Source organism: Corythoichthys intestinalis, chromosome 2 (genome assembly GCF_030265065.1).
Source record: "Corythoichthys intestinalis isolate RoL2023-P3 chromosome 2, ASM3026506v1, whole genome shotgun sequence".
Taxonomy (NCBI): Eukaryota; Metazoa; Chordata; class Actinopteri; order Syngnathiformes; family Syngnathidae; genus Corythoichthys; species Corythoichthys intestinalis.
The window spans coordinates 25,306,264-25,331,543 of record NC_080396.1 but is presented as its reverse complement, the minus strand read 5'-3'; the positions used below and the strand labels follow the sequence as shown (position 1 = coordinate 25,331,543).

The 25,280-nt window shown below is 39.1% G+C and overlaps 1 protein-coding gene across 2 annotated transcripts in view; it reads left to right on the top strand.

Annotated features, from left to right (window-relative positions):
- The window catches only part of LOC130930964 (receptor tyrosine-protein kinase erbB-4-like), a 428,601-nt gene extending 411,911 nt beyond the window's left edge, over window positions 1-16,690 (top strand). Inside the window, exons 27-28 of one of the 2 annotated variants that reach the window (XM_057859366.1) lie at window positions 13,717-13,774; window positions 16,151-16,690. In XM_057859366.1, the coding sequence (XP_057715349.1) occupies window positions 13,717-13,774; window positions 16,151-16,373 (281 nt within the window). In that variant the 3' untranslated portion in view covers window positions 16,374-16,690. The remainder of the gene's footprint in view (window positions 1-13,716; window positions 13,775-16,150) is intronic. The other variant, XM_057859391.1, reaches the window with a different exon arrangement.
- The last annotated feature ends 8,590 nt before the right edge of the window (window positions 16,691-25,280 follow it).

Below are 25,280 nucleotides of genomic sequence, written 5' to 3'. Positions count from 1 at the left end.
TGACATTGACAGTCTTGTCTTTGTCTTTCTCCAAAGAATGCTTTAACAGTTTAAGCTCTCTGGCATGAGGCATTGTCATCTTGGAAAATGACAAACATTTTTTCAATCGAAGGGATAAGAAAGCTTTCTAAAATTTCAATGTAAACTTGTGCATACATTGAAGATTTAACATCACCCATCTCCCCAGTGCCTTTGCCTGACATGCAGCCCTATATCATCAAGGACTGAGGGAATTTTGATGTCTTCTTCAGGTCATCTTTGTAAATCTCACTGGAACAGCACCAAACAAAAGTTACAGCATCATCACCTTGTCAAGAGTCAGGAATCTGCATTGGACGAGGTGTCAAGAGTTAAGAATCTGCATTGGACAAGGTGATGATCCTGGAACTTTTTTTATGCCACTGCTCATGCAGACTCATATATGGATAAGGTAGGTGCCTGTTTTGGCTTTAGGTTGGTAGCACCTTTGGTTTTGAAAATATTATATATATATATATATATATATATATATATATATATATATATATATATATATATATATATATATATATATATATATATATATATATATAAATATTAGAGAGGCCTGTAATTGTCAACATGGGTAAAGCTCAACCATGAGAGACAGAATGTGGGAAAAAAAAAATCAATTTTGTTTGATTTTTAAAGAATTTATTTTCAAATTAGAGTGGAAAATAAGTATTTGGTAACCTACAGACAAGCAAGATTTCTGTGTGTTTGGAATCACTGTCATGCTGAAAGACTCAGCCACGTCTCCACTTCATTGCCCTTGCTGATAGAGGGAGATTTTCACTCAAAATCTCTCGATACATGGCCCCATTCATTCATTCTTTCCTTTACACAGATCAGTCGTCCTGGTCCCTTTGCAGAAAAACAGCCCCAAAGCATGTTTCCACCCCCTTGCTTCACAGTGGGAATGGTGTTCTTCAGATGCAATTCAGTATTCTTTCTCCTCCAAACACGAGAACCTATGTTTCTACCAAAAAGTTGTATTTTGGTTTCATCTGACCATAACAGATTCTCCCAGTCCTCTTCTGGATCATTCAAATGCTCTCTAGCGAACCGCAGACGGGCCTGGAAGTGTACTTTCTTCAGCAGGTGGACACATCTGGCAGTGCAGGATTTGATTCCCTGGCGGCGCACTGTGTTACTGATAGTAGCCTTTGTTACTGTGGTCCCAGCTCTCTGTAGGTCATTCACTAGGTCCCCCCGTGTGGTTCTGGGATTTTTGCTCACTGTTCTTGTTATCATTTTGACGCCACGGTGTGAGATCTTGCATGGAGCCCCAGATCAAGGGAGATTATCAGCGGTCTTGTATGTCTTCCATTTTCTAATAATTGCTCCCACGGTTGATTTCTTTACACCAAGCGTTTTACCTATTGCAGTTTCAGTCTTCCCAGCCTGGTGCAGGTCTACAATATTGTCACTGGTGTCCTTCGACAGCTCTTTGGTCTTGGCCATAGTGGAGTTTGGAGTGTGCCTGACTGACTGAGCTTGTGGACAGGTGTCTTTTATACCGATATTGAGTTAAAACAGGTGCCATTAATACAGGTAACTAGTGGAGCCTCGTTAGACCTCATTAGAAGAAGTTAGACCTCTTTGACAGCCAGAAATCTTGCTTGTTTGTAGGTGACCAAATACTTATTTTCCACTCTAATTTGGAAAAAAATTCTTTAAAATCAAACAATGTGATTTTCTTTTTTCTTTTCCCACATTCTGTCTCTCGTGGTTGAGGTTTACCCATGTTGACAATTACAGGCCTCTCTAATCTTTTCAAGTAGCAGTACTTGCACAATTGGTGGTTGACTAAATACTTATTTGCCCCGCTGTATCTCCTAAAATAAGGGCAATAGATAAATGTCATTCTTTGCATATATTTTCAACAATTATCTTCAAACATGCACAATGTAATTTATTTAGAAAACAAAATCTTAAAATTCAAATTAAAGCGTCTTAAAACTGCTTTAGCCATCCTGCAGCTGTTGAGCCCACACAGCAGGTCTGCACTCCAACCTAAGCAAGTCCCCAAAATGGGTGTGTTGCCGTGCCTGTAAATCAGGAAGTGAGTTGCAAGAGCAACTCTAAGCATTTAGAGGAAAGCACAAAAAGAGGGTTGAGAGATTCCTGACGGTGTCCTTCCCACCTTGCGCCAACGCTGACAGCGCCAAGACTCAGTATGAGATCATCAGTAAAGCACTGTGGCCACATAACACAGAGCGATCAACGGAAGGTGAGCAAGGTCAGAGAGGGGGGAGTCCTCTTGCCATCACTGGACCCAGCATGAGGTCAGATAATCACCGAGCAACTGTGGGAGCCCAAAACTCCCACTTGCCGACATCACTGTGTAATCAGGACGAGAGCGGTACAACAAGGAAAAACGATGCAGCTTCACTGTGAAAGTGAAAATCTGATTTGTTATTATATCTGCGCAACATGCAATTACTAATGCAATTATCATTCTTTTTAAAGAAATGCAATGCACAAAGAGGGAATAATTCAGTAAGACCATCAGCAACACAATGACATATTTAGTGCACTTTCCGAGGAATTCAAAAGAGGAGTTTCCATTCTTGGGATCACTTTAAATTGCTTTAATTGCGCAGATTGCGGTCATTGTCAGGATTGTGGCTCATCCCTGAATGGAAGTAATTGAATTCGTCGGCAGATGATTTTCTTTTATACATACAGTAGTGTGGGCTGTGTACGTTGAATGCCCTTTGTGATTATGTCGCTCAAATGGGTGTGTGCGTGTGTGTGTGTGTTAGCTAATATTTGTGTAATATATTCCAAACTAAATGTGAGTCTGGAATGTCAGCAGGAATCCTTCACTAGTTTTGCCTCCTTCCGCGTTTCTGTGATTTGCAGCCACTCGCAGATCAATAGAGGTGTTACAGCAAAGCAGAGGCCCAGTTTTGTCTTGGCCAATCCATGGCCATCATTGGAGTGGCTAAACCATGACAGGTGTTTCCTATTCTGTTTCACCTTTTAGTTGATCATGGCGGGGGTGAAAATACAAACCAAGACTCCCCTGTTGGGATTTTAATGTATTTCAGTGTACCTGTGGTTAGGGCCAAAGAGCTTCAGCTTAGAATCAACTGACGATGAGTCACAGATATCTTTTCTTTCTTCGTAAATTGGATCGTAACCCTAAAACAGTTCCTAAACCCTAACTCCAACCCATAGATATTACATGACACTCAATGACAGCCCTCATAGGCATTCATTCATTTTCATGACTGGTGCCATATCATGATTATAACAGTCTTATGACACTGTCACAAGAAGCATTCAAATATAGTGTATCAAAAAATATTAGATCAAAATTGTTCATGCAGTTTGTTGTCCACTTTAAATGCCAGGTATAACTAAAACTACATTTGTTCGGACAAATATGATGACAACAACAGTTGCATATAAGAGTATTTTTATGGTGTATTTTGAGAACTAGCATATGTTTATTCCTGTGGGCTTCCTTGGCTTCATGTCACTGAGAACCAAGGGGTCTAGGCATTGACTTACCAGTATAAAGTGCAATATCTTTAACCCTGTGAGCAATTCCTGCAGTGCAAAGAACAAATATAACACATGACAGTCGGTAGCTGGTTTTGGCCTGAGCATGTCTTGCCCCTCGAACCTTTTGGAATGCATGTTAATGCATGCCCGATGCTGATAAAAAGCTGCTGTGTTGCGATGACAAACAACCACTGTCAGCCCTCATCTTCACTTAAAAATACTCTAACAAGGATTCAGGGTCCAAAGAGGGACCAGAAGATGGAAGGTCATGTCACATGATGTTGCAGTTTGATTAATATGCATACACCAACAAAACAGCCCGTCTGATTCACAAACCCCAAATTCAATGAAGTTGGGAAGTTCTTTGGCACAATTTTTTTGACATTGTTTTTTATAACCTTAAATGCCATTTACCAGATTTGCACAACAATTTGCATTGAAAATGCCAAGAAAGTCACCTTTCAAGCAGAAGTGTGGATTCTCATTAATATGCAGCGGACTGGATCCAATTGGAATATTCAATTTTTGGATTTCAACTCTTTGTTTTAATTGGCCGTCGGTGGTGTCGGTGCCAAGCTAGTAGGTGTTGGCAATTCGTGTGTTGACACATCATGGAGGCTCGGACTACAATCATTCTTCAATAACACAAATTTTGCTATTTCACAATTATACAAAATTAAAATATTCACTCACTTGCCACTCCCGACTTCCTGTTTTCAAAATGGTTAAATATTCCTTATTTCCACTTAAGTAAAACATTAATTCAATTGATGCTAACACACTCACACAGTGTGTGAAGGCAGGAGGTCATCATTGTATATTGCAGACGTTCAGAGGCAACACAAAGGCAATAGAAAAAGGAGTCGATCGAGAAACAGGCAAGGAGGCTGGCTTTTCACGGCAAACAAGCCAAACAAAGTGCCTTTTCTCATTAGTCAACACTCTTTTTATGTCTGTCTGTCTGACACCTGCGTAATAATTAATTAGATTAAAATGTAGTTGAGATCTTGTTACAGAGAATTGTGTCTGCTTTTGCTCAAATGCTTTCACAGGGGTGTATTTCTAAAATAACTGTTAGTGTGTATTCAGTTATTATATTGCATTGTATACTGTTTTTTAATTTATCTTTAGTTTGTATGACAGTGTAATAAATCACAGTTATTGTGGCCTTACACTATAAGATTTTTTGGGCATTAAAATCTGATAGCATGCAAGACTACATGAGGATCATCCCAGATTCCGATTCCGATCATCAAAACATGCTTCCACTACAGGATTTACAAAATCTGCGGGGCCACACACTACAAGATTCTATCTCGACTGAGTCAGGCCCAAACATTGTAATAATACATAATTATAACAGAGGAGCAGAATGACACATGCTCAGTATAAATTAAACATTTATGGAAATTGCCGTATTGCTGTAATCCCAGTCAAACTATGGGGAACTTCGCTCATTTGTGTTTGTCAGTTCATAGAAGTGAATGGTGCAGCCACTCCTGAGTTTTAAACTAATCAAATACACCATCAAATGACTCCTCAGCAATAGGGACACTGTAAAATATAAGTTGACTACCTTAAAAAAAAAAAAATTTAAAAAAGAGTGCAAATTTGCTGCCTTAGATAATGTAATGTATGTTACGTACATTAATTTGATGCAATTTACTTAATTATTCAAGTTTTAAGGACTCAAATTAACCTTCATAATTCAATTACAATAATTTATTTATTTTTGAGTTTGCTGTTCTCAAAATGACCAGAATATATTAAATTACAGTAACTTAATTATTAGGAGCTTCTAGTACTGAAGTAATACCTTAGTTAGCTTTCGTGCTACTCATTTCTCATATGTAAGTTAACTTATTTGTACCTGAAATATTTCTACAATATAAACAGCACATACTAATTCAATTAATAATATATTTTCAAACGGTTGTGACCCAATCCCCCCAAATAAATGAAGCGAGGACACTCAATGTATTAATTCAGGGGAATTAAACTATTTTAAAATGCTCAACAATGCATTTAAGACACAAGATACTTTGGCTCTTGACACGCTGCTGAATGTTTTGTTCATGCTTGGTGTGAAATGAACAGTCAGTAGTATAACCTTATACTGTATAGTATAACCAGAGCTCTCTTCAGGCCCTATACTTACTTCACACTGATTTGGTAAGTAAATATTGTGGCGAACAATGTGGAGAAGAATGACAGAGACTGGCTTTTGTTTTTAACATTTGCTCCTTGCTACTTGTGCCCCATAAAGCGCACGACCCCAAGACACAATATACTTTTTTGAACAAAACACTCATGATATAACAACAGCAATCACCTCAGTCGTAGTTGCCACAACTTCCCATCATCCATTGCAGCAGAACAGATAAATAACAGTCGCTACAATATTTTACTTACCAAATCGATGTGAAGTACAATGGTATGAAAAAGTATCTGAACCTTTTGGAATTTCTCAAATTTCTGCATTAAATCACCATCAAATGTGATCTCATCTTTGTCAAAATCACACAGATGAAAAAACAGTGTCTGGTTTAACTAAAACCACACAAACATTTATAGGTTTTCATATTTTAATGAGGATAGTATGCAAACAATGACAAAAGGGGGGGAAATGAACCATCACAATTAATATTTTGAGACCCCCCTTTGGCAACAATAACTTCAACCAGATGCTTCCTGTAGCTTCAGATCAGTCTGGCACATCGATCAGGACTAATCTTAGCCCATTCTTCTCTACAAAACTGCTGTAGTTCAGTAAGATTCCTGGGATGTCTGGCATGAATCGCTGTCTTTAGGTCATGCCACAGCATCTCAATGGGGTTAAAGCCTGGACTTTGACTTGGCCACTACAGAACGTATATTTTGTTCTTCTGAAACCATTCTAAAGTTGATTTACTTCTGTATTTTGGATCATTGTCTTGTAGCATCATCCATCCACTTTTTAGCTTCAACTGACTTACAGACGGCTTCAGGTTTTCCTGCAAAATATCCTGATAAAATTTTGAATTCATCCTTCCATTAATGATTGCAAGTTGTCCAGCTCCGAGGTAGCAAAACAGCCCCAAATCATGTTGCTGTTCCCTTTTTCCTCCACACATGACGTTGTGTGTTACTCCCAAACAATTCAACTTTGGTTTCATCACTCCACAAAATATTCTGCCAAAACCTCTATGGAGTGTCCAATTGCCTTTTTGCGAACATTAAACGAGCAACGTTTTTTTTTTTTTGCAGACAGCAGTGGCTTCTTCCGTGGAGTCCTCCCATGAACTCCATTCTTGGCCATAGTTTTACATATAGTTGATGTGTGCACAGAGCTATTGGACAGTGCCAGTAATTTCTGTAAGTCTCAAGCAGACACTCTGGGGTTCTTTTTTTAACTCCCTAAGTATTCTGCGCTGAGCTCTTGGCGTCATCTTTGGTAGATGGCCACTCCTTGGGAGAGAAGCAACAGTGCCAAACTCTCTCCATTTGGAGACAACTTCTCTGACTGTAGATTGATGAACACCCAGACTTTTACAGATGGTTTTGTATTTTTTTCCCAGCTTTATACAAATCAACAATCTTTGATAGCAGGCCTTCAGACAGCTCTTTAGACCAAGCCATGATGCACATCTGACAATGCTTCTCATCAAGACAATTCATAGCAGGTGTGTGTTTTATAGTGGGTAGGATAGCTTTAAACCACTCATCAGTGATTGGGCAAACACCTGACTTAAGCTGTTTGATAAAAGTTGGTTTTAATTGCTCTTTAAGTCTCCTTAGGCAGAGGTTCACTTATTTTTCTCCCTTCTGTCATTGTTTGCATGCTATCCTCATTAAAATATGAAAATCTATAAATGTTTGGGTGGTTTTAGTCCAAGCAGACACTGATTTTACATCTTTGTGATTTTGACAAATATCAGATCACATTTGATGTTGATTTTATGCAGAAATGTGAGAAATTTAAAAAGGTTCAGATACTTTTTCGCACCACGGTAAGTAAAGTAAATGAAGGTGCTGAAGAGAGCTGTGGTTGACGGCGCTGTTCACCATGGATATATGCAGGAATGTTTTGGTGTCAGAAAAGCACCAAATAGACGCAGCAGATCTGCGCATATCTGAAAGAACGTCCAAAGAACATCAGGTATTTGGGATGGGACCATCCGCTTTTGTCACGATCCGATCCGTATCCCAATATCTGTTTGGCGATCTGATACGTATTGCGATACTTCAACTATGGCAACATATTACCGATTAAAATTTATAAAAACACTGAGGCATGTATCTCCACTTAAACTAGATGCCATTTGACATTTATTCTTTTTTTTTTTTTTTTTTTTTACATTGAAAAAGTGCATTGTTGCAGCAACTGTTCCTGTGCAAAATAGAAAAAACTATTTAAAACACTTCACATTTTAAAAAAACATGTAAACAAAACTCAAATGTGCAATATAACAGCCATTTCTTCCATGCAGCATTGTCTCTTTATTGGGCTGTTATTAGTTGCAGTAGCCCAATGTTGCCCACTAGCGGTTTGGCAGATTTGAACGGTTTGTTGTAAGGATGTCCCATTCGCATATTGTTGCACCCGAGTCCAAGTCACCTAATTTTGAGAATCTGCCGATACAGAGTCCCGATCCAAAATTAGGAAGAAAAATGTTTAAAAAAAAAAAAAAAAAAAAGTTTTATCCATGTTAGTCTCACTGAATTACCTTTAAACAAGAATAACGTAGAAAAATACTTGTCATTTAATACTTGTTTTAAATGCTTCATTGAATCAGTCCACTCGCTCATGCTGCTAAGAACACTTACACACACACAATAAGTTGCCACAGCACACTACCGCTAGTGTTCCACAAGCCTAACGATGATTGACACATGTGGCTTCTTTCAAGGTAGCGAACCCAGGCTTCTCTGGCAAGATCAAAGCTTCAATGCTTGTCAATCATTGTTAACTTTAACAAGCAAACTCCAGCGCACTGTGGACCAAGAAAAGCAGGAGGAACATGAGTGGTCGGATCAGGACATCTCTAGTTTGTTGGCTTGTTGCCGGCGCTCTGTTGGCACAGCACATTAGTAGTATTTACAGTATCAATTAGGGCTGCAGCCATCGAATATTTTAGTAATCGAGTAATCAACTGAAAATTCAATCAATTAATCGAGTAATCGGATAAAACATTTTTTTGTATAAAGAGCAATTATAAATATACATGAGAAAAAAAGACATTTAATCCAATATTGAACCATTTTCAGTCAATCAATGTCTTTATTTTCGATGTACATTGTTGAAAACAGCCAACAATTGCATCTAAGATGTGACTAGAAAAAAAAATTCACTGCTTTCACTCAAAAAACTTCTAGATCTTATAAAAAAAAAAAAAAAAACATATTTCTTACCTAAAAATGTAATTACACTTGATAACACACATCACTTGAAAGCTACGTGTTTTTCCCACGTGTTTCAATTTAATTTCCATTTGTGTCAAGCTATTTTTAAGTTCTAGTTAAGTTTTAAATTAGTCTAAACTATAAGTACTGATAGGATTTTGAGTTTTCGCAGTGTTCAAAATAAATTAATGATACCTGCTGTATTGGAGCACTTTAGGGACCAGTGCTACTTGGTGTTTTATTCAGCAATGACTTCTGAGCTAAAACTGACAGTTAGCTTTATTATGTTTTAATTTTACACCCTCATCACTCTACAGCACTGTGTTTTAACAGATTAAATAAAGCCTGTATGTAAGACACGTTAGCCACGAATCGACAGTGGTCATAATCAATAGAAACCTAGCCCTCCGAAGAGCTAACGTTACGTGAGCGAGTGACAGTAACGTTATATTTATCAGCAATGAGAAGTCTACTGCTCAAAGATGGCGGCTGTTTACTAACGCTGCCCAAACGCGGCAGAGTCTGTCATTTCGCATCTAGTCCTAAATGCATGAGATATCTATGAGACGCATCGGACATTACCTGCTACCACACTAGCATCATGCGGACGGAGTTTTTAGCAAAGTCGGCGTAGTTTGTAGCGGCTGTCGGCTGCAGTAAGTTTTGTTTTGTTTTTTGGTTTTTTTTTTTTTTTTTTTTTTCTTTTTCTTTTTGCTTCTTCCTCTACGCACGTGACGTCAGCGCGTTGTCCTGCATTAAAAGTAGTCCGGGCAAAAGGTGATGCTTAGAGCTGGCAAAATTAAACGATTCCTCGAGGTGAATAAAATTACTCGGAGTCGGATCAGTTTTTAAACTCGAGTTGCTCGAGTATTCGTTTCAGCTCTAGTATCAATACACAGAAAAAAAGTATTGATACTTGATAATGGGACATAAATGATCATAATATATCGCCAGATGATATTTTTACCTAGCTTTACTGGGTACAAATTTTTTTTTCTAATTTGACTTATCCGAGATACTGTACATCAAGTTAGGCATGTTTTCCAGCCCCAAATTACTACTTGCTTATTAGAAATTTATATTCACAACGGGTTGATGAAAATTGAGTTTGATTCACTTATCATATTCAATCAAGTTGTATATTATCATTTACAGTGTGGGGTGTGCTGTCACCACACTGTAAAAAACACTGCAATATTATCAGACAGTTGTTTTTTAAGCGGAATGCAAGGACCTTTTGCTGTGTGGAATCACCCTGCTGGCATGTAAAAAAAAAAAAAGCTTGCAGTCGTAATTGGGTATAAAGGAACATCACAGAAAGTCTTGGTTTTTAGAGCAGAAACTGAGGCCTTCTCATCCAACAATATCAATGTGTAACTTTACAAATGACTTCTTGAGGTATGGTAAAACATTTCTCATTTACACCACACCAAAATTATAATTGCCTTTATTCTGAATCCTCTGGTGGAAGCAACTGTTTGTATTACTTGTGTGACATTTTCTTTACTTTAAGGAGTATTTTACGACATTAAAAAAAAACTTGTAAATTGATTGTGCATTTGGTACTTCTTAATTTGCACCTGGAATTTTATTTTTTTCAATATGAGCGAGAGACAACCAAGGAGTGAGCGCATTTTGTAACATCTGAAAGTATCCCAGTAAAAATCACCTCTATATACGTATATATCCACAAAATAAATATGTAATTCCACCTGTTTATCTCCTTGTAGCTTTCAGCACACAGCACTGCATCCTGATTCAGGAATAATCACTGCTTAATCCTCATGGTTACCAAATCGGTAAAAGTAAAAGTTTTACCAGTCTTTTTGTCTTTTTTACTGCGATGTTGTTCTTCTTCTGTGATGTCTCGCCTAACTGTCGGGACGGGCGCCCCTGTGGTGAGGCAACATCTCTGACACCACAGGGGGAGGGCTCAAGGCAGCACGGCCCGAATTAGAATCGTGCGCCGCCTTCCAATCATGTCATCAGACTCTCCAGATGGGAAGTTTGTTAGCGTGTGACTCAGCGTACCAATGGCGTGTTTCAGTGTGCACGCAAGCGGCTTTTCAACAATGGGATGAATGTTTTATCTCCCTAGTGACTTCAAGGTATTTACACAAGATACTTTACACCCTTCACACATTTTAAAAGGCAAGATACTTTTTTTTTTATTTGTCTTTTCTCTTGGCAAGCACATTTGACTGGTAATTAGCATGTCAGCTTCACAGTTTGAGGGGAGTTTTAATGTTCTGCCAGAGCTTAAAATGAGTTGTCTCCAGATACTGAAACAAATAAAATAAAACCAGTTGTCTCCAGATACTGAAACAGATAAAATAAAACCAATACAGTTTGCACATGCACCAAAATAGTGGTTAGAGTGTCTCTCATAACGACTGCTAGAAAGTTTCGATTTGAAAATGAATTGTTCTGTTTTCGATTGCATATGTTTTCTTTAAGTACTCCAGCTTTGTCCCAGATTCCAAAAATACTTTATGCTTTTTAGATCACCTGAAGACTCTAAAAAAGGGAATGCATAAAGGTCGTGTGCACCTCTATTAACATGTGAAGAACAATCCATCAACATGGATGAATGCATGCAGAGCAATTATACTGTGGTAACTTTAAATACGAATGATACTTTTTTTTTCTTACCTTAATCATCAATAACCCTTTAATGCTATAATAGTATTTTTTCTTAAGTATTTTTTATCACATTCACATAGAACAGGGGTCTCAAACATAATGCCAATTGTGGCCCATGGGACAATATTTTGCGGTCCCCATTTGACATCCAATTTAACCATTAGAATAGCCCACACGTATTTTGCCATGAGCAATTTTTTAAAAACTCAAATGGCGGAAAGCACAAACAAGGCTGAAAAAGCAGTTTCTGCTCTTGCACCCCTATTTAAAATAAACTGCTGTATTTTAAGCCAAAAGAACTGTTGTGTTTGATAGAGCAATATGTCTACTAGTTCTTTTAAAAAATATATCATATTGTGATAAAGTTCATTATTTTCTGTAATAATAAACATTAGAATTTCATATATTTTAGATTCATTACACACAACTGAAGTAGTTCAAGCCTTTTATTGTTTTAATATTGATGATTTTGGCAAAAACGTCCAGAAAAACCAAAAATCTCAATCTAAAAAAATTTGCATATTTCATCTGACCAATACAAAAAAGTGTTTTTTAATACAAAAAAAGTCAACCTTCAATTAATTTTATCAGCTATGCACTCAATACTTGGTCGGGAATCCTTTTGCAGAAAAAACTGCTTCAATGCGGCGTGGCATGGAGGCAATCAGCCTGTGGCACTGCTGAGGTGTTATGGAGGCCCAAGATGCTTCGATAGCGGCCTTAAGCTCATATAAAGGCGTGGCTCAGTGGTAGAGTAGTTGTCCCCCAACCCAGAGCTTGTGGGTTCGATTCTTCACCCTGATGAACTCACCTAAGTATCCTTGCGCAAGATACTAAACCCCACGTTGCTCCTGGTGCTGCGTCACCAGTAGGTGAATGGCGAGATAGTGTAAAGCGCTTTGAGCGCCTTGAAAGGTGGAAAAGCGCTATATAACACCATTTACCACAGTGTTGGGTCTGGTGTCTCTCAACTTCCTCTTCAAAATATCCCACAGATTCTCTATGGGGTTCAGGTCAGGAGAGTTGGCAGGCCAATTGAGCACAGTAATGCCAGTAATGGTCAGTAAACCATTTACCAGTGGTTATGACACTGTGAGCAGGTGCCAGATCGTGCTGAAAAAAGAAATCTTCATCTCCATAAAGCTTTTCAGCAGATGGAAGCATGAAGTGCTCCAAAATCTCCTGATAGCTAGCTGCATTGACCCTGCCCTTGATAAAACACAGTAGACCAACACCAGCAGCTGACATGGCACCCCAGACCATCACTGACTGTGGGTACTTGACACTGGACTTCAGGCATTTTGGCACTTCCTTCTCCCCAGTCTTCCTCCAAACTCTGGAACCTTGATTTCTGAATGACATGCATTTGCTTTCGTCTGAAAAAAGTACTTTGGACCACTGAGCAACAGTCCAGTGCTGCTTCTCTGTAGCCCAGGTCAGGCGCTTCTGCCGCTGTTTCATGTTCAAAAGTGGCTTGACCTGGGGAATGGGGAAAAACCATTTCCAGCACACGCCTGTGCATGGTGGCTCTGGAATCGGCCCTTCTCCACAATCTTTCTCAGGGTGCGGTCACCTCTTCTGGTTGTGTAGTGTTTCCTGCCACACTTTTTCCATCCCACAAACTTCCAGGTGAGGTGATACAGTACTCTGGGAACAGCCTATTCGCTCATAAATTTTCTTCTGTGTCTTAGCCTCTTGCTTGATGGTGTCAATGATGGCCTTCTGGCTAGCAATCAGGTCGGCAGTCTTGTCCATGATTGCGGTTTTGGGTAATTAATCAGGCTGGGAGTTTTTAAAAGCCTCAGGAATCTTTCGCAGGTGTTTTGAGTTAATTCGTTGATTCAGACGATTAGGTTAGTAGCTTCTTAAGAGTACCCATTCATGATATGCCAATTTTTTGAGATAGGGATTTTTTTTTCTTGACTTTTTTGCCAAAATCATCAATATTAAAACAATAAAAGGCTTGAACTACTTCAGTTGTGCGTAATAAATCTAAAATATATGAAAGTCTAATGTTTATATGTTTATATTACAGAAAATAATGAACTTTATCACAATATGCTAATTTTTTTAGAAGGACCAGTATATGCTGCCATAGCAGATTCATGGCACATTATGCCCTCGAACTATTTTTAATTTCTCCGTTTTACCCTGTAGACCCCCGTTTACAGCCACAGCACAGCCGCTTTTGTTTCAACCCAGCCATAAAAAGAAGGTATGTAATTATATTTATTACTCGAAATGTCTATCATTTTTAGCTTAGAATTATTAATGGATGTCTAATATTTAGTTATAAAAAAAAACTTAAATATAATAAATATATTCACTCGCATATTTTAAGCTTTTAAATAAATTACGTCAAAATCAAAAAAATTGTGTCTGTAGATCGGTCACTTATATGTACCTCCTAACCAGGGGTCGCGTTAACCGAATATTTTCCGTCGTTGACCGATTTTTTAAAATGGTGACGGAAAAAACTGAAGTCCACCTGTCATTTTGACAGGTTGCAATTCACACCCCAGACCACAGGGTGGCGAGTGAGCATATTAATTAGCTATTGTCTTTCTTGATGCATGACGTCGTTGACCTTACTCTGAAAAATGTCAAGGCAACTGAGTGTCCGAAGTTTTTTCAAAAAGCCCCAAAACGACGATGGTGTTGATAAAAGAGGTGAAAAAACAGGGACTGCACAAGCGGGCACGCAATTCAAGTCCATGCGCACCAGGAGGAAGGTGTAAGACTCCATTCAGGCCACAGCAGGTGAACTGTTAATTTCATTGTCCCATAATGTAGCCTACTTACTGGGGCCACCGTCAGCTGTTTTTGTCACTGCGGAGAAAAAGTTACATATTCATCTGCTTGATGTGTGATGGCACGGTGTGGATTCTCTGTTAAGCTTGTTCGGACAGAATATTAATTTAAAATGAATGAAAACTAAATACTATTGAATATGTTGAAGCAGTATGCAATGTTAAGAGTCTTGTTAGCTTGAATTGCTGTGTCCAGCCGCTGTCGCTCTGCTGCTCTCTGTGAACTCTCTATTCAAGCCGGAACGCGCGCGGCTCTTAAGTGTCTCTGTCACGTGACTGTGTCGTAGCCGCTAACGCGCTCAGCCAAATGGACACACAAGTACATAAGGTGAATTATGCCAAACAAAGGGTCACCACAATGTCATTATCATCATTTTAAAAATTTAAGTGACAGGTAAAAATAGATTATGACCGGATTTTTAAGACCCTGTCAGTCAAAATGACAGACAACGAAAAAGTCTAGCGCAACCTCTGCTCCTAACTATCGCTTATTCGTATTTTTTTGTTTGTTTTTTTTTTTTTTTGGTACTGTTGCATTTTACCCATACTTTAGATCAGGGGTGGGCAAACCGGTCCTCGAGGGTCGCAGTGGGTCCTGGTCTTTGTTCCAACTGACCCAGCACAGATAGTATAACCAATGAGGTTTCAGCAGAAATGAGAAGCACCTGACTGCAATCGACTGATTGCACTTGTAAAACAGCAGATTGGTGAAAATGTGTCCTCTTAATGGGTTGCAACAAAAACCCGCACCCACTGCGGCCCTTTGTGGAATAGTTTGCCCACCCCTGCTTTAGATGATAAATAATCGATCCAAACAAAGAAAAATTGGGGGTGAGGGGGGTGGGGGGACATTTAAAAAGGGCAACTATATGAAAAACAGTCTTGACCACTCCTTGTTGTCTGTGAATTCTGCATCGCGACCCTTGTTATATTACCGTGTTTTACCCATAAAATCCCCACAAAGTCCGGCTGTGTCCATTCACAGCTCTGTCTTGACACTCGGTGATACATGCTACATGGAGTTTTGGGATCGAAACAAGGTAAGTACGTGATAATATCTCGTTAAAATCATGGTGTCTTTAAGCTCTCTCATGCTCTCACCTCGAGTTACCGGAAAGCCACAAAAAGACACATGTTGCAGTCGAACGCTAGCACGAAAATTATGGACACAGCAGGCTAACTGACTAGCACACTGTCCATTATCTTTTTGACTCTTAATGCCTTTTGGATTGCTTATTATGGGATGATATCGATGAATTAGATATATTAGATGCTTAAATCACAAAGCCTAGGTCCCAGTCTTCAAGGATAAGAATACAATAAATATACAGTATATATAAATTATATGTATAATTTATAATAAAATGAATGGATTAACCCTCTGATGCATGGATTATGAAATCCTTGGTCAAGATTTTTTTTCTGTGTTTATATTCTTTTTAGGACATGAAAATAATGTTCAATTACTTATTTTTCAAAAATACACATTTTTCATGAAGTTACAGACATGTTTAATCTAGTGGGCTTCATGCACCTGCACACTCAACATAAATCAATGTTAATTTACTTTCAAAAATGATTTAACGTGTTCTATTGTGACTATAGAAACCCCTGATCCATTTTATGCTTTTTTTCAATAAACACTTCAACCATTTTAGGACATTTCAACACTTTCAACACCATAGGCACAATGCATTGGCCTGAATAAAAAAAAAAAAAGATGACATTTCTAGTTGTGACTCCTACACATGAGCACCAATGTCTCTATTGTTGTCTGGCAGACACACATCATCACTGAAGCTGGATGGAATTTCCTGGGCTATTCTGCTGTGCGTGAACTCCTGGAAGCGCCTGTATATATGGTTGGAAGTAGAATGTTTTGATCAGCATCCAGCTAGTAGCCACAAAGCACCAGCGTGGATCTACCGCACCATACACCTTAAATCAAAACCAGCAACAGAAAATAAGTTAAGGATGTGCTTTAAACCTAAAGGATCCACCTAAAAGATTGTATGTTTGTACAGTAATAAATAAATCTGCCTCACACTTCTTAGATTGTTGGTTCAATCCCATCCTCCCTGTGTGGAGTTCGCATCTTCTCACCGTGCCTGCCTGGGTTCTCTCCGGGTACCCCGGCTTCCTCCTACATCCCAAAAAACATGCATGATAGGCTGATTGAACACTACAAATTGTCCGTAGGTGTGAGTGTGTCTGTCTCTATGTGCCCCGCGACCAGCTGGCAACTAATTCAGGGTGTATCCTGCCTTCTGCCGGTTGGTTGCTGGGATAGGCTCTAGCACCCCCGCGACCCTCATGAGGATGAGCGGTTCAGATGATTCATTCATTCATTCATGGATGAATGAATGGATATAATTTTACTAAATAAATTACGTAAAACAAATTCAACTAAATTGAAAAAAGAAGAAGAAAGACATATTATTCAAATATTCAAATAAGTCTGTCACATGTGTAATTTGACCTGAGAATTCATTCATTCATTCATTTTCCATGCCGCTTTCTCCTCACAAGGGTCGCGGAGCCCTGAGAATTGTATGTATTTATTTTTGTTTTGTTTTATAAATTTTTTGTGACCTCACATCACTTCGCTTTTTAGCTGCCATTAACGGCAATAGACGTCCAATCAATTTCACCAGGGAGGGGCTGGAGGCAGTCAAATGGTCGCTTCCGGCCCTTCTCAATATACAGTGGGGCAATTAAGTATTTAGTCAACCACCAGTTATGCAAGTTCTCCTACTTTAAAGATTAGAGAGGCCTGTAATTGTCAACATGGGTAAAGCTCTAACATGAGAAACAGAATGTGGGGAAAAAAACAGAAAATCACATTGTTTGATTGTTAAAGAATTTATTTCCAAATAAGAGTGGAAAAAAGGTATTTGGTCACTTACAAACAAGCAAGATTTTTGGCTGTCAAAGAGGTCTAACTTCTTCTAATGAGGTCTAACGAGGCTCCACTCGTTACCTGTATTATTGGCACCTGTTTTAACTCATTATCATTATAAAAGGCGCCTGTCCACAATCTCAGTCAGTCACATGCCAAACTCCACTATGGCCAAGACCAAAGAGCTGTCGAAGGACACCAGAGACAAAATTGTACACCTGCACCAGGCTGGGAAGACTGAATCTGCAATAGGTAAAACGCTTGGTGTAAAGAAATCAACTGTGGGAGCAATTATCAGAAAATGGAAGACATACAAGACCACTGATAATCTCTCTCAATCTGGGGCTCCATGCAAGATCTCACCCCGTGGCGTCAAAATGATAACAAGATTGGTGAGCAACAATCCCAGAACCACACGGGGGGACCTAGTGAATGACCTACAGAGAGCTGGGACCACAGTAACAAAGTCTACTATCAGTAACACAATGCGCCGCCAGGGACTCAAATCCTGCACTGCCAGACGTGTCCCCCTGCTGAAGAAAGTACACGTCCAGGCCCGTCTGCGGTTCGCTAGAGAGCATTTGGATGATCCAGAAGAGGACTGGGAGAATGTGTTATGGTCAGATGAAACCAAAATAGAACTTTTTGGTAGAAACACAGGTTCTCGTGTTTGGAGGAGAAAGAATACTGAATTGCATCTGAAGAACACCATACCCACTGTGAAGCATGGGGGTGGAAACATCATGCTTTGGGGCTGTTTTTCTGCAAAGGGACCAGGACGACTGATCTGTGTAAAGGAAAGAATGAATGGGGCCATGTATCGAGAGATTTTGAGTGAAAATCTCCTTCCATCAGCAAGGGCATTGAAGATGAGACGTGGCTGGGTCTTTCAGCATGACAATGATCCCAAACACAGGGCAACAAAGGAGTGGTTTCGTAAGAAGCATTTCAAAGTCCTGGAGTGGCCTAGCCAGTCTCCAGATCTCAAACCCATAGAGAATCTGTAGAGGGAGTTGAAAGTCCGTGTTGCCCAATGACAACCCCAAAACATCATTGCTCTAGAGGAAATATGCATGGAGGAATGGGCCAAAATACCAGCAACAGTGTGTGAAAAGCTTGTGAAGAGTTACAGAAAACATTTGGCCTCCCTTATTGCCAACAAAGGGTACATAACAAAGTACTGAGATGAACTTTTGGTATTGACCAAATTCTTATTTTCCTTCATGATTTGCAAATAAATTCTTTAAAAATCAAACAATGTGATTTTTCTGGGGGGTTTTCCACATTCTGTCTCTAATGGTTAAGGTTTACCCATGTTGACAATTACAGGCCTCTCTAATATTTTCAAGTGGGAGAACTTGCACAATTTGTGGTTGACTAAATACTTATTTACCCCACTGTATATCAATTGGATGTCTATTGCCATCAATAGGTGTTTGCGATATAAATTTCCCTCTTTTATTAACTACTACAACACATAATCTGTGACCTGTACTGGCAGTGAATGCGTCAAGATAATAATAATTTTTGAATCGATGTGAAAGATACTTTCCATGTATGGTGGCAGTGAACTCAGTCATCACGTTTGACAGAACAAGTCTTCAAAAATAACATCACTCTTTAAACTTTTTTCTACCACTTTAAGACTACTATCAAATTAACAAAGGAGACCATTATCTACTTAGAATAACAACACATATGCAGAAAATTCACAACGGTACATTTTCGCATTCAGAAATAAAACAAAAATAATCTTTACTAAAATTATCTTGACAACAATCAGAAAGTGGAACAATCGAGTTCCTGCGGCAAATAGGATGTGCCATTAGACCCGCAATTTAAATATTTCTAGAATGGATTATTCAATTCATTATTCCAGCAATGAATTGAATAATTGGATAAAAAAATATTTTACATTTAAGTTTATTGTGAAGTATTTTTTCCAATAATTCTCTACTAAGCAATTATAATTGTTTACTTGTTATAAGAAAATGATGAAATCACAGCAATTAATCAATGATTGAGCTATATCACCCGGGAAAGAGTGATGTTCTTTAAAATGAAAGCTTCATTTTGAGTACCGATAAATTTAAAGTGCTATTAGTTTAAAATTCACTTCTGAGGCTAGACAACTTCAACTAGACCAATTAAGTTATTCATACTATTGCTGCAAATAATTATTTTGTTTTTGTCAAAGATTTAAGATGAGGCCTTAATTATTTTTCCAAAAATTGAATGTGATTTAATTACTAGTTTGAGTATGAAATCCGTAAAGTATTGATTATTGGTTTCAAAAGTATGTTTACAAATGTCTTATTTTGATTAAGCACAAAGATAACTAGATGATCGCTCTGGGGGAGCAGATTTCAGCCTAAGCAGCCAAATTCCAAGCATTGCTATATTTTTGACCTGTGTCTTTTGATCCCTTCTGTTCTCAATATATCCTCTATCCTGTAAATTTGAGTTAAATTGGCTAATCCGTTATCACGAAATGCCTTTTCTGACCCATGAGCTTTGACCTTGGAAATGCATCGACCTCACAATATATTGAGGGGGCACGGGGCCCATTGATAGGGGGCCTATCTCCGTCAAAGCTGACTGAGTGGAAACACAAAGAGTTTTTTACGTTGAAAATTCTTGTGAATAAATGCTTTAATCCCTGAATTCTTTATAGGTGGACGTAAAACAGTCTTGATTCTTGGTTAAAAGCAACAACAACAAAAACGGGCAGTAGCATTTATTTATGTAAATATGTCGAATATGCTGCTAGTCTTTGAGCCACTGTGGCGCCGCCTTATCACCACAAAGAGCTTTTTACGTTAGAAATTCTTGTGAATAAATGCTTAAATCCCTGAATTTTTTAAAGATATGAATGTAAAACAGTCTCGATTCTTGGTTAAAACCATAAAAACGGGCAGTTAGCAGTTATTTTACGAACTATTGTGAATTATGACGCTAATGCCGTAGCGCTGGGGTCTCCAAACAGGTCTTCTAGGGCCGCTGTGGGTCCTGGTTTTTGTTCATACCGATCAAGCACAGACCTTTTAACGAATGTGGTTTCTACCAAAACAAGCAGCACCTGACTGCAATCAACTGATTACACTTATTATACACCCGATTGGTGAAAAGGTGTGGTCTTGCTTTGTTGGAGTGAAATCCTGCACACACTACGGCCCTATGTAGAATAGTTCAGAGACCACTGCCGTAGCGGTTAATTTCTCCCATTGATTTTTTTCACAACGTTTCAAAATGCATGCATGGTACGAAAAATATAATAATGACCTCGAATCCTCGAACAAATCACTCCTGAGACAATCCTTCCTGTTTGTATGCGGTACAGCTTTTGTACTTTTTCAACCTCAATCCTGCGTTGGATTGCTGCATGTGTTTTAGAATAACTGCGACCAACTTCGACCAACTGAAGCGGAGTGCGGGACGCCCACCTAGTTGAAGGCGTGGCACAGTGTCTGGGAGTGTGTCCCGCCAATATCATTATGAAGTCTACTGAACACCAGATTGGTGAAAAGGTGTGGTCTTGTTTTGTTGAAGTGAAATCCTGCACCCACTACGGCCCTATGTAGAATAGTTTGGAGACCACTGCCGTAGCGGTTAATTTCTCCCATTGATTTTTTTCACAACGTTTCAAAATGCATGCATGGTACGAAAAACATAATAATGACCTCGAATCCTCGAACAAATCACTCCTGAGACAATCCTTCCTGTTTGTATGCAGTATAGCTTTCGTACTTTTTCAACCTCGATCCGGCGTTGGATTGCTGCATGTGTTTTAGAATAACTGCGACCAACTTCGACCAACTGAAGCGGAGTGCGGGACGCCCACCTAGTTGAAGGCGTGGCACAGTGTCTGGGGAATGTGTCCCGCCAATATCATTATGAAGTCTATCGAAAAAGAATACACAACCTCCGCCTTCTGTAGGTTTCACTTACTGGTAATCAGTCTGCTCTCATAAACAACAAATCTGATATTTACTTTTGAGACACTGAAATCAGAGTATGTGGACATTTGAAGTTAAATAATGGCTCTAACAATTAATAGCTTTTCAAAATAGTTGTCCATTAAATTTGATAATTGCGTAATATTGATGAATCTATTCATTATGACACCAGTATGTATAATTGGGAGAGTTAGAGATGTTAGTGAGTTCTATCTGCTTTGCACATTGTAGTTAAAGTATTACATTTCAGGCAAACCACATGGCCATTTCATTTGATCATGTTTAATAAATGTGGCGAAAAGATATCAGCTTGCAAATTGCTAACGTACCGTAGTTTGAACACCCTAGCTAAAGATTCTATATAGATGAGTATGGTCAGATAGGTGTCCAGTAACTGACTGTGTGGTGACCAGTCCGGGTTGGAGCCATCTTACCTACTACATTAATGAGGATACACCATAGAAATAAAAAAGATGGATGAATTCTCTCTCTTCTCACCACCTTAAAGGAATGTTTGAGAGTGTTTATGCACCAGAACAGAATCCTAATTTCCCCCAAACACTGCCCCCACGTTGTTTTCAGAGACCTTCCTGCAAATCTGCGTGAGGTCTCATCAAAATTTTCCTAGCTTTTAATGAGCTACCTGTTTATCAAGTCCACTCAGGGAGGCTGTGTGAGCGCTTAAGATTTTGCTCTCCAATTAGAAAAGCTAAACAGTCCCTGTTGCTCAGAATCATCCATTCTGGGGATGAAACCGCCTGCCGACTGTTGGGAGTATTTGGTCAAACTGCAGTAAGAAGGAAACTGTTGGAAAGTAACCAGATTCTAGTATCTAAATAAAAATCAGCATAGTTTAGGGAGGGAGAGGTAAAACTAGTTTATGTCTCATAATTTATGACTCAAATACTGCAATATTGTCTCCAAGGCCAATGTTGCCATCTAGTGGCAATGTTGTTGTGGTTTGGAAGCTCCTCAGCACGAGTTGAAGATGTGATTTTTGAATCAGAAATTGGAAAATGATAACTTTACAGTTTTTAAAACATAAGGGCACCCAATTAACATTGTATCCTATCCCTTATATTATTCAGGACTGGTCTCCAGGCAATCACAAGGCCAAAGTAGACAACCATTCATGCTCACATTGAAGCAGATGGGCCACCACTGCAGGTCCACTGTACTCCCGCATGTTATTTCAATCATGAGTAGTCCATGTAACATAACATGATTAGCTTTCTATATTTTCCTTCCTCACACTTGACTCCCTCTCCAACCACAAGATTACAGTTGACCAGTTTGGGGGACTGTATTTATTTTTAGCACAGCCGCAGATGGGGCCATGGCAGCATGTCAGGGGCCAGAATGTTCTTTATCTCAGCTGTCAGGCCCATTCCCCGAGACCTAGATGGATATCATCCACTCGGTAAGGGTAGTGTGGGTGGGGGTAGATGATCTGTGGTACCACCTCTCTGCAAATGAGCTTTTAAATCTGTCTTTTCTCATGATGGCAAAGCAGATGAAGGGGGGTGAAGACAATACCCACCGACCAGTTGCTGAGTTAATTCCTTTGCGGTAATCAAGCAGAGGCCAGATAAAGGAGCAAAACCTTTTGTCGTTGTCACATGACAGTATGTTTTCTGTGCTTGAGATTTATCTGAACTATTCGCTCCTAAATTCCACACTATGGAACAAAGGTGTGCAAAGAAACAACATCTTAACTTTTCCCCTTGTGACAGTGAATACAAAGAATTATGTTTCAGAGGCAAAACATTGTTAGTTCCGCTTTTCACTCTCTGCTCATGTCAAATACAATTTGCATGAAACATCCTGAAGTACTTTTGAAAAAAATAAATAATACTGTTTCTTACAGATAGTGCTTGTTGTGGATGTGTAGGCAAAATGTAACTCACCATACGCTGAATAAACCTTTTGTAACAGCGGCATCTCCTAAAACTTCAAGGCAAAGATCCTTGGTGTTCCGTCCCACAGACGGCTCGCTAAGGGCGTAACGTAAAACAAGCCACACGTATACATGTGGACACAATTTATTTACAATAAATCAAACTCGCAATGAACAGAATATACAAAATACTAACGAAGTTGGCTTCAGGGTAAGCCCAGGCCAAAATAACAAACAAAAGGAATCTGCACTTAAACCCCACCCGCTAACTAAACCCCGTTCGTGAAAAGGAAATAAAGAAAAGACAGCCACTACCCTAGCTTCTTACACTAAACAAAACAGGAGAAAATGGGTTGAACAGAAATGGCAGCTTACCCCTACTGCTTCAGTGCTCTTATTTACAGTGGTGAACAAAAAACGATCCAATAACGAATAAACGCAAAAGACCTCACCGAAAAAGCGGGAGTGTATCAATCTAGCGATCAAATGCACACGAGTGTGAATGGCGAGCAAACAGCTGGCGAGGAGGACCGCGGCACAAATGCTGTCAATACGACCTCCCAGAGTGTTGACAGCGGCAGGTTTTTGAAGCTTGGCGCCCTGCATTTGTGACCAATCAGTGTTGGCCACGTCATCTGCCCATCCGGTACCGTCACCCTACGTCACGCCGGGAGGGGAGGCAGCCACCTGGCTGAGGCGAATATCAGCTGACTGAAAGAGTCTTAAAACAAAACAATTAAACGGCCAAGACCGTCCCACTTGGTCGCAGGCATAATGAGTTCTTCTCCAATAGTGAAAGGTCTCTTGGCTTTAGCAATACGGTTCGCCACAAGGTATGATGCTCTCAGTGCATTTGCTTTTGTTGTCATGTTTGCTAGCATTTAGCCACATGTTACACAGAATGGGCTTGGTTGTAGGCTCCTATCTTGGTCAGCAGGTGGCTTTTTCCCTATAAAAAAGCTGTCGAAAGACGTCGCAGCACACAGCCAACAGCGGCTATGCTATAGCTGTGCAAACACCCCAGTAATGGTGGCCAACCATTACAGGACTAATACACAAATCTCTACTCGGATTAGTCAATAGAGTAGACAGTCAAAATAATGTGTCAAGAGGCATAGGCCAGATTGTGGTCGCTGACAAATGATGTATTATTTCTGTGCAGCCTGGTAGGTTGTTGGGGATCACCGCTGTATTGTTTGCAGAATGTTATGACCTATAGATTATCAAATAATATAAATAACTAATAATAAATAATATAATACATATAAATAAACACATAAAATTACATATAAATCCATGATCAAAACAAAGAATATCAAAGATTTTAAATCTACATGGAACATTTCATCACTGATGATCAATACTGCCTATGATTGATATTTTACCTTCATTATGGTTTTCCCTCTGGTCCAGTAGGTTACTCAGTGGAGTATTGAGAAAAAAGTGCTAATCAACCCTGAAGGTCCCTCTCTGAATAGTGTCACAGTCTCAGCCTCATTTCCATCCTCTGTTTCTCAAGGCAAGGTAAAACTGTCCCAGGGTATTCAAACAGAGGAGCAATACCCTAGTCCTTATGAATATTGCTTTCGCCCACTTGAAGCCCACACGATTGAAATGGAAATGACAGAGGGGAACAGGAAAAACAGAGGTAAACAGAATAACAAAAGACTGACCATGATGACTCTTGCAAATCCTGTGCTGGTCAAATTGCCGGCTTTGTTTGCATTTTTGAAAGACAAGGTTGCACAAGTCATCAGCAGCTTTTTCTGCACACGTCTCAAAAATTAATTAGTGTATCCTCCGACTGAACCCCGAAAATACTGCCTGGTAATGACATGTATTGTTTTGTTTTGTAATGTGCTCTTCACGGGCAAAGCTGCAGGCAAAACAAACGCTTGCGTGGCAAGGCTAGTGCAGGAGTCAACCATGAGAAATGAATTAATACTTTCCCTGGTGGTTCGTGAAAGAATCAGTTTAAAAGTACAGCTCTCTTGTATTTAACATTATTTTTTTGTTATTAAAACCTATGCACATTTTGAAATAAATGAAAACTAAATTATTGTATTTCACTGTATTTTTGTCGTTTATTTATTTATTTTATTTTTTTGTCATAATGTTTCAGGTATCAATATGCAATCAATACTTTGGGTGCCATGAAG